Consider the following 10,956-nt stretch of genomic DNA (forward strand, 5'->3'; position numbering starts at 1 on the left):
CTCCCTACACACATACATTATTTCTACAGGTTGCCTAGTTATGCAGCTGCAACATATATCTTTCCTTGCTGCATAGAAAGTATCCACCTCCAATCAATATTGAACTTAACCCATAAATAGGTTCATGGGTACCACTTTAAGCCTAACCAATTTCCCTTTCTGTGCTCTATTATTATTGCTGCTGTAGCCCAAACACACTCCATTTCACACTTGTGGGCATGCAAAAAAACAAGCTAAATGAAAATTGTATTCCTAGTTAAAATATTAACATTAAACTCATAGACATTATGCTGTCTTGTTATTTCATAGCTAAATAGTAAATACACTGTCTACATTCAACAAAAAAGGAAGCCAAGGATCACATCCAAAGAACATGGTTCATATGATGATGCTCCAATTTACTACAGTTTCCTTCTTTTACATCATAAGTACTCTGGTCCATGGGCAGTTACTATGCTTGAAGTCTAGGGAACCACTGAGGAGCCTAGCTCAAATTTCCAGTTGTCCCAAAGTACTGTCTGGTTAAGTGACTTGCTCAAGAACAGGGCATAAATATGAAGCAAAATTAGAGATGTGCTGCAAAACTGGTGACAGATAAGAGCAGACTACTGTGAATCACTTAAAAAGTTAACAGAACAACATGTTTTGCGTCAACATGTATTTTATTTATCCTTTGTTAAACCAGGTTAGTGGCCACTTTTCGGAGGAGACCTGAGGTGATATTTATACATCTACTAGGAGAAGTTCAGGCAGGTCATCAAGGAACTTCCCCTACTCTTTTTCAGTAGGTGATGTGGGATCTTTTTGTATCCTCTGAGCTACCATCAACTCAAGCAGATGGAACCTCAGTTTAGCAAGTCATTCAAACACACACCCCCCCCATATACTGCACTGCAGTGTCAGCAATCGATCTACCTGGTGTGAGAATCAATCCCACAGATTTCTGCTTCAAAAGCAAATGTGCTATCTGTTGCACCTATGACACAGACTAAGAAAAACAAAACTCTGAAACTCATGACTGACACTGACAGACAATAATCCTCAGTGATTTACAAACAAACAAAAAATTAAGGAGACCTGGCAGTTGGAGTGGAGGATTAAGGCTCTTGCCTCCCAATAGTCAATGTTCAGTGTTTGACTCTGAGCAAAGTCACTTAACTAAACAGTGCCCTTAACTGTGACTTTTGTACACACACACACACCACTGATCATCTAAGTCCAGTAATAGGGCAAGCAAAGCCCCTGCTCACTGACATGATCACTCACTCACCCCTGGTCTGGTGGAAACTCTGGTGAAGCTACTCTGCATACTTCACCAGTGGAAAATTCCCAGAAGAGGTATCTCAAGTTTTTTGCCAGAGGTGATCAAATGTCCCATAAATGATGTGAAGTGCTGCTGTCAATATCTCATGGGTTTTGACATGCATGTTGATATAAATTCTCAAAAGGTGCTCAAATCACCCATGTATTGATGCTTGCATGACCCTGAGGGTTGAGACAGTGCTGACAATAAGGAAATTTCCCATGCATTGATGTCTTCCTGGTATGCTCAGGTTTCATCATGGACCATTTTTTTGTTTATAAAGGCAGTTGGGCCCCCCAGAAACCACCAGGCCCTAGGCAGCTGCCTACATCACCTTGTGTTGGATTCAGCTCTGGCTGCAGCTAACTGGCACAGACTCTTAGGGGTAGTGTGTGACATAATCAAAGAAGTTGAAAAGTAATGTCTAAAAAATAGTGGTCTGTCCAGTACTACTGTATGCTACAGAAACTTGATCTGTGAAGACAGAGCAGAAGAAGCTAGAGGTGATGGAGATGAAGTGCCTGACATGAATGGTAGAATGCATAATGTGGGACAGAAGAAGAAAGGAGAACATCAGAGCAGAAGCCAAGCAGTTCCAGTTTCAGAGAGGTTGAGAGAGAGCAGATTATGGTGATTCAGGCACATGTGCAGGAAAGCAGAAAATTATTTGGTGATGAACATTTGGGAGACAGGAAGAAAGCAACAGAAAATGAGGACATCCAGCAAAGAGGTGGACAGACTGTATGAGAGAAGTCCAGATTCTGACCTAAGCTATTGAATTCTTTGGTGACTCTGGCTAATCTCAGAGCTTGAGATTTGATTACGTTTTTTTTTTTGGTTTTTTTGGTTAATGGTGGGAACATTATGGTGACATGCAAGTATTTGTTCACCCTGCATGATTTCAAGTAGATGTCAGTGAAAACTATTGTATTAGTTGCATTTTTATAAGCTGTCTGGAAATGCTACCTACTGGTGGTCTGTGTAGGTAATGATCTACAGGCAATTTGTTGATCTTTCAATATGTTTTGTGAACTCACTTAACCTGTCCAGGCTGGATTCCTATATGGTGAAAATACTATCAATAAAAAAATGTAATACGCTACATCACTTTGAATTTACAGTCTGAGCTTCTGATCAACCTAAAGCAGTGCTGGCTAGGCTGGAGGCCATGCCCCCCCCCCCACCCCCACCAATGAAATGATGAAATGCACTTTTTCTGCTTGTAGTACCTCCTACTAAAGTTTTGGTTGAGATCCAACTTCAGGATTACGCTTTGCATGTTTGTCTCTTCTGTGAGTTCTCCGGCTTGCATGTGAAGGTTGACTATGATATTAATACAGAAGTGATGGAGTACTGTAGAGAGTCTCTGTATCGATGGTGACCAGTAAGGTATTGCTGCTGATTAAGTCTGTTAAGTCCAGGTTGTATGATAGTGTCAACTCTGTCAGTGGTTTAAGAATGTTTTCTACATATGTGGCCATGACCTCAGTGTTGGACTCTCTGTTGGCCACCACTGGCCTGATTATTGCGTTGGTCTGGTTCTTATGCGGCTCTGGTATCCCAAAGAAGTTTGGGACTCAAGGGTGTTGCTGTGTAAAAAAAAAAAAAGGCAAATACTGTGATTTCAAAGAAGTGAATACTTTACCAAAAAAGATAACTCAGGTAAAAGGAGTAGAGGCTGAATTTACATTTATGCATCAGCAGGCCAAGGTAAGGGGAGGTCTGAGAATCCAGAGGGTATTCTTCCTCCCTGAAGGTGAAGGGTAAGTATAGCTGGCATTACAGTGACTGTAATGAAACCTGGAAAGCATTCTTACAAGTAGCCACTAAGTGGCAGACGTGAGCAGACAAGATAGTGTACTCTGCCTCCAGTCTAAAAAACTAAAAAAAAAAAAGGACTAAAAAGGAAGATGAACTCTTCCATGAGTCTGATTCTGGGAACACCTTCTCATTGATTTCTCCTCCTGATGAGTATCTATGCACTGGTTGCTACAGTACTCAGAGAATCTGGGAAGATAGGCAATAATGCTTATGGATACTCTGACCATGTGCTTAAGGTTAGACAGTTGTGTTGTGGGGAAAAAAAAAAAAATTGGATTTCAGAGGGGTCTGTTTATATGTTGTATTATCCAGACTGCGTACTCTGGTTTTGCCAGTTTTTCTGTTTTTGATTATTTTATGATGGTTTCATCTCTTTCAATGGCTGTAATGCTTTTGTTGTACTTTACAGTCTGAAAAGGCAAATGCACGGGTAAAGCAACTGAAACGACAGCTCGAAGAGGCTGAAGAAGAATCCCAGAGGATAAATGCTGCTCGACGAAAACTACAACGGGAGCTTGAGGAAGCAACTGAGAGCAACGAGACCATGAATCGTGAGGTCAGCACCCTGAAGAGCAAACTCAGGTGAATATTTGAACAAAGCTTTATTTATTTATCCCTGTTTACTGTGAAAGTCCAATTGTGATTGATCCCATTTTCAATGCAGGCCTGTAGAGAAAAGCTCCACATGATAAGTAGAGAGAGCATTGTAAAATACATACATAAAGTAACATAATAGGAATTTTTCATTGTACAAGGAGAAAAAAAGCTGTACAGTTATTTGCAATTACTAAATACAGAAGATAATCACTTTACATATATATATATATATATATATATATATTAAAAACGCTATGGCATTTTCCATTGTGAATCAGATATATATGTACATTAAAATGATATATGTTTATAGAGATACATTAGAAACATGTTAGGATGCATTGTCATTTAACTATTACAAAAATGGAGTTTTCAGGAGTTAACTAAGTAGGTTAGAATTTTTAAATGAGATTGTAGTTTTTGACATTAGTACGCTTGTTTTATAAAGATTTGTATGCAGTGGAGCATGACACAGAGGTACAGAGATAGAAATGTTAAGTGATGTGTGGGGAGAGAAACAGATTTAGACACCCCTGGATGGGCAGTGCAGTACAGTCCAGATACATGCAAGTTTTTTGTTGTGTGTGTGTGTCATGATACTCAGCATGACATTGTGCAAACAAGGGGAGCAGGAGGTGAACATTATGGCAGGGTCTTCCATAACAGTACTACCAGCACTGAAAGGGGAGGACTGAGAATCAGAGGAAAAGCATGCTGCAGCAATACCATAGCAAAATCCGAGGTGAAAGCAGAATACTGCAGCACTAGCAAAGAGGAAACATCTGCTCCACGGCTATGGGCCATGACCCAGACACTACATTAAAAAAAAGCATGCATTACCACACCCAGGCTAACCAAATGCTGGGTAAAGGTCTTTATTATCTCAGTACTTTCAGGAACATGCACTGCGGCTCTCATTAAATGCGTGTCTGTTTTTTGATATTATGATGACCATAGTTTGGTACACCTGTTCTTATAGGGCTGCTTATCTTCTCCTTTGGTAGTTTTTCACCCAAAGAGAACAGCAGGTGACACATACAATGTACAGAAACTCCATATTCTGTGCAGAATATGGAATCTCATATGTTACAGCCACCTTTAATGTTACTTGGGGCAAATGCAAGACTACCTAGCTAACCTTTACTGTTACTTGGGGCAAATGCAAGACTACCTAGCTAACAGCAAGCACCAACTTAGAAGCTAGAAGAATCAACCTAATTCATTATATTAGTTAACAAAGCCATTTTAGCATACAAATTAATACCAGGTAACATGTGGACAGGGTGGTTTGGAGTGCTGGTTTGATTGTACATTTTTATATGTGACTTTATAGACTTCTTTAATATCTGGCTTTTGTCTATATGGTTAATGTATTGCATTCAGTACAAGTCGTACTTACTGCAATTGTTGAGTGTTTTGTCTTTATTTCAGAGGCACACAGGAACCTTCGCAGTGATGAAACAGGTACCATGCCTTCAAATTTGCAGTTACTTTTGTTGCACACACTTTACGTCTTTTGTCTGCTTGATGTGTCTGCAAAATCTGAAGGCTTGGATATCATTCTTGCTACTCTTTCAAAGCATCAAAGACAGAGATAGACAAAGATAGCTAAATAAATAAAGAGACAATAGGCAGATGTCAGCTGTTATGAATCTCCTGTCTTTGTTTCTGCTATAGAGTGTAGTGAATCACAGGGCACTGAATGCAATGTATTATCACCACCTAGGCAGTTACTGAGCTTTCAGTGTTCTACATTATTCTGTTCTGGTAAAATGCTTTAGCTTTTAACAAATACTTGCAGTAGATGGGTGGAATGGGTGCCATCTATGTTTTGTTTGCAAGCAAGAGCACAGCCTCACATAATCATGTCATACATGTGTGGAACATACTGTTTTCCGTGTCATTTTGATCACACTTAGAGATGCTACAGCTTTCTAAACTATAAATGTCAGACAGATTGTAAGCGAATAACAAAGTATATTTGTCAAAAATGTGAACATTAAGTTAAAAAGATCCAAATGACTTCATGGCTTCAGTTGCTGCTGGAGAAAGATCCCTTCCTGTTTGAAATGAAGGAAAGGGGTCAAAAGGTCAAAGCTGTCGGTAAGTTGGAAAAGAGACAGAAGGGGGTTTGGGGTTAAGGCCACCTCATGTGACTGGACGGAGACGTCTTCTAAAGCATAATGAGTTAAATACAAAATATTATTGTAACAATTCTTCTAACAAGGGAAGAATGGTCTCCATTAGTATCAGGAATGAGAAAGAAATGAAATAAAAAAGAATCAGAAAAAAAATGACAGAACATTTATATTGCTGCTGTTTAAGAATGATTGTATTTGTATATTCATTTTCTATTTAATGTCATCATCATCATAAGTAAAATGTCAAGATTTGGATTAAACATAGCAGCCATTTACACTCAGCAATGTTTTATGCTACAATTTTTCAGTTGTATATGACAATGTTGTACCAACCAGTTTCTTATGGTCATAGACTGTTACTCCAGACCCTTGCTGTTTTGTCCATCTTTAAAAGCAGAATAATTTTTCTCTGCTTTTATTCTTTTATTTTAATAGGTCATACAATAAAAGAATCACGTGTATCCATGGTTTAATTTAAAATTCTCATATTTTCTTGTGAGCCATTTTGCACTTGGCATGATGAATGCTGTTTGGTTTGTTGGTTCATAAAGCACTGAACTATAAACCATTTTTAACACCACCTTGTTTGAATCTCATTGCATCCATCCCATGTACGGCCTCTCAGTCTTGAGATGGCCAAATGCAGGAACTCGTTGGCTATAATTTGTGATCCATTTGCCCTTGTCATGAACCAGCATCTTATGGTTCCCAGTGCAGGAGGTACTGAAGAGCAGATTGTAGCTATAACTCAGCTGTTTAGTCCTCACTAGACCAGTTTGTCCCAGTTTTAATGGATTCAGTCCACTCCAAAACAAGCAAGACATGGTTTGACATGGAGGGCCTTGTCTTGAAGTAATCGGGACAAAGGCTTGAGCATAAATGAAAAGCAGAGGCTGCCTTGACGTTAAGTTTAGGCTTGAGGAACATTATGTGGTTTGTGAAACAGCAGTCTCCCAGATGAAGGTAGTATTCCTGTCAAGGGAAATCACCTATTTGTCATACTGACTGGTCAAGCCCTTTGGGTGGTCAACAGCATGAGCAATCCTGCCTGTTTTTTCATCCATACAATATTTTTCTCTGAAGAATGTGAGTTGCTGGTCAGTTCATTACAGCTAAGCTGGAATCATTGCAGGCTGCAAAGTGTTACACAATAAGCTCAAAGAGTACTTACTTAGTAATTTGGATCTGGTTTCCCTGAATTTCAGACATGTAGGTTGTTACCTGCGGCTTGAATCCATATCCTAGAAAACTGTTTTTGGCCTGTCTTCATGTATGTGAACCATTGATTTATCAACTTGTGACTACTTATCTAAGTTCTGGCATTTTTCCAACTGTTTAAAGGAGTCTTTGGTTACCACTGTCTTGCAGAAACATACTCTTGACCCAGATAAAGTAGAATAAATAACTTCCCATCTTTTACCGGTAAGTTTACTGAGAATGTTGTATACCCTGAGCTTGAACAGATACTCAAGGAATTATGGGTACTGCCCTATAATGGTTTGCCTCCTATCTTACATGTTATACCCAACAGACTGCATTAGGGATAAACTCATCAGTTTAACCCGACGCATGTGGAGCTCTAAAAAGTTCCACTTTAGGTCCATTGTTTTTCTCTGTTTATATGCTTCCACTGGAAGAGCATCTCAGAGAGGGGAGGAAGTTCAACACAACTGCTATGCTGATGGTATTCTGCTCTACCTCTATTTTACTCATGTTACATTGTCTGCTGTGAATTCATTAGGTGATGATCTGGAATCCCTCCAGCACTGAATGACTACTAATTGTCTTCCACTAAACACATCCAAAACTTTATCCACAGCTGATCAGGTCACCCTTGTGGAATCTAATTGTCCAGCCTTTAACCTTATTGTGATTTACCACACGTCCTATCCCCAGACTCATCTGATAAGGCTGAGCCAGGGCAGAACATAAAGGCATTCTGGGGGAAGGTCTGGCAGTCAACATCCACCAGGGTCTTTTTTTTTCTTTTGACTTTCCCATTACTCCCCACTCCCTCACAGTTACCCTGATAAAGTTATGGTTGGTAATGACTGGTCTCCCTTACATTTTAATTAGTTCTTTTGCTTAAAAGTGCCCTGATGAGTTTTCCTTTTTTCGTTGGCATTTTTATGTTTTTTTTTTCTTTTTAATTTTATGTAATTTTATTTTTCTACTGTAACTGGGAAAGAAGCACCTTTTGAAGGTGACCTTGAAGAGTGTCACGTGCTGAGCTGCCATGTGATCACTGTTTTGTACTAAGTTGGCTCAGACAGCTGTGACGATAGCGGGACAGACTCAGGAAACAAAACATGTAGTAAGGTATCCAAACAGTGCCTGATGAAACTTCTGTGCATCAAGGGTTCAACTCCCACCTCCAAAGAAACTTCTCCCATGCAGCACTGGATGAAGGGGCTGTCGACTCCAAAAAGGTCCATGTTCAAGAACTCAACAGCTGAGGTGATGACAAGGAAATGTGGTGAAAGCAAAAATCCAGGTGTGGAAAGAGTTTGCTCTGGCTGTAGAGAACAGCTTTGAGATGGCCTTAAAGAGTTTTTGCTAAAATATTTGGTGATTCAGGAAAGGAAAGTAGTATACCACCTTGGCTGTTTTTATCAAGGGCAGAGTAGTGCTGACCTTGACTAAGGGCATTGTTGAGAAGTGGAAAGAGCACTTTGATGAACTTCAGAATTCAGAGGACATCGCCTTATTCTGAAGAGACAATGCCAGAAGCAGACACTGGAAATGAATGCATTTTGATAGATAAAGTCACTTCAGATATTAAATATTTCCAGTGTAGAAAGGTTGCAGGAGTACATTAACTCTGTTCTGAAACCGAATGCATCAGATATTTTGGTGCATCAATGTATATTTTCAATGTTGTGGGATGGCTAGAATGGTACCTTACTGGCAAATTGGGATAGTGATCCCCATTTCCAAAAAGGAGGAAAGGGAAGTTGTGTTCAGTTACAAATGTATCACACTTCTCACCCTCCCTGGGAAAACATGTAACAGGGTACTGGAAAGACTTCATCCAAAAGTTAGGCCTTTGATTCTGAAAGAGCAATGTAGATTCCATCCTTGCTATTGGAATAATGTATCAAGTCTGTCATTGCACAAATTCACTGATAGTTACCAGTACACTCTCCCTGTGGTTTGCAGGTGTGGACAAGGAATATGACCATGTATACCTGCTGTGTGTGACCTCCTCTGACTTCCTATTTATTGCAGGATTATGTTTAAGAGTCTTGTGTTAAATGTATTAGTTCATTCATGAAGGAACTCATTGTGCCCTAATGCCCTTGTGACTATTGCATTCAGCCGCCAAGGTGCTGCTGGCAGTTCTACAGATCTACCATGAAACTTCAGGTTTTTGAATTATTATTTTTTATTGTTACAGTCAAGCCCTTACCTGTCTAAGTTGTACGTCACTGTCTCTGAACAGTCAAGCCCTTACCTGTCTAAGTTGTACGTCACTGTCTCTGAACAGTCAAGCCCTTACCTGTCTAAGCTGTACCTCACTGTCTCTGAACAGTCAAGCCCTTACCTGTCTAAGCTGTACCTCACTGTCTCTGAACAGTCAAGCCCTTACCTAAGTTGTACCTCACTGTCTCTGAACAGTCAAGCCCTTACCTGTCTAAGTTGTACCTCACTGTCTCTGAAAATGCTCTTCTTCAGCCAGTTGCAGTCCGGGTTTGATGACATACCTGTCTGATTTGGGATTTGGCCTTTAATGATGTGGATTGAAGACATACCTGTCTGATTTGGGATTTGGCCTTTAATGATGTGGATTGAAGACATACCTGTCTGATTTGGGATTTGGCCTTTAATGATGTGGATTGAAGACATACCTGTCTGATTTGGGATTTGGCCTTTAATGATGTGGATTGAAGACATACCTGTCTGATTTGGGATTTGGCCTTTAATGATGTGGATTGATGACATGTTGTTTCTCTTTAAGTTGATAGACTTTTCTTACTTGCTTTTTTTGTATTTTGTAACTGTGTTTTGATAAAAAGCACCTAACTAAACTTGACCGACTCTGAAATGTGTTGTGGGTAGTGCTAGAACAGTACAGTATGGGATCCCAAGGCCACTGCTTTGTGCCATCCCACCCATGTATTTAATGAGAGAGTGCTGTCCACATTTTCTGTGTTAAAACACATTCACGGGCAGCATATGACTCCATCAAGCGTTTGTCTTGTGTTATCTTCTGCTTTTGTTTTTCATGGAAAGTATATTAGAATGCAGCCAAGGTTTGAAAAGCAGTGAGCTTCAGGACGTGAATGTTCATTTTTGTTGATTTTAGATTATGATGTACTCATAATCACAGGTGGCTGTGATCTCCAGTGTGCACTGGAACAATTTGCTGCTGAGTGTGAAAAGGCCATGATGAGAATTGGCACTTCCAAATCAGAGGTCATGGATCTCTTGCAGAAGAATGGATTGCTCTCTGCAGGTAATGAAGGGAACAGATACTGCAGGTGGAGGAGTTTAAGTATCTTGGGGTCTTGTTAATGAGTTGCAGCAGAGGGGACCTAGAGACTGACCAGTTGATGAGCACAGTGGCAGCAGTACTGAGACATTGCAGCAGACTGTGGTGATGAAGTGAGAATGAAGACACCGGACAAATCTGTAAAGTTAATGATTAATTTATCTCCCCTTCCTCATCTATAGTCAAGGATTTGGGGTAGTGAATGAGGGGAGGAGACTGCGGGTACATTTAGCAGACATTATGTTCCTTTACATGGTAGTGGGATTCAGTCTTTTCAACAAAGTGAGAAGTTCAGCAACTGAGGTGGGGTGCAGCCACTGCTCTTTTGTATTGAGAGGTGTCAGTTGAGGTGGTTTGGGCAGCATCTGAGAACTGCCTCTGGGTATCTGCCATGGGATGTACTATGCACAAACCACTTAGAGTATACCATGCTTAGACTCAGGATATAAGTACCAGTCCAACACAGCTGCAGGTAAAGTCCATAAAACTTTAATAAAAATAAGAAACAAAACAGTAAGCACTTTCACAGTATATTCCTACTGTTTCTTCAGACTGAGACATCAAAAACAGGAAAGAAACTAATGCGCTGGCTAAGCACGCCA

General features: G+C 40.0%; 2 protein-coding genes across 5 annotated transcripts in view; one reads left to right on the forward strand and one right to left on the reverse strand.

Moving 5' to 3' along the window:
- MYH11 (myosin heavy chain 11) overlaps positions 1-10,956 on the forward strand; it is a 547,944-nt gene that overhangs the window by 531,246 nt on the left and 5,742 nt on the right. For 2 of the 3 annotated variants that reach the window (XM_044089163.1, XM_044089164.1), the window contains one exon: positions 3,534-3,706. In XM_044089163.1, coding sequence (XP_043945098.1) covers positions 3,534-3,706 — 173 coding nt within the window. Of the gene's footprint in view, positions 1-3,533; positions 3,707-5,152; positions 5,186-10,956 lie in introns of all 3 variants that reach the window. The other variant, XM_044089165.1, reaches the window with a different exon arrangement.
- The window catches only part of NDE1 (nudE neurodevelopment protein 1), a 653,710-nt gene that overhangs the window by 11,625 nt on the left and 631,129 nt on the right, over positions 1-10,956 (reverse strand). The window lies entirely within an intron of this gene.

This window comes from Protopterus annectens, chromosome 12.part0 (assembly GCF_019279795.1).
Source record: "Protopterus annectens isolate FY-2018-M chromosome 12.part0, PAN1.0, whole genome shotgun sequence".
Taxonomy (NCBI): domain Eukaryota; kingdom Metazoa; phylum Chordata; order Ceratodontiformes; family Protopteridae; genus Protopterus; species Protopterus annectens.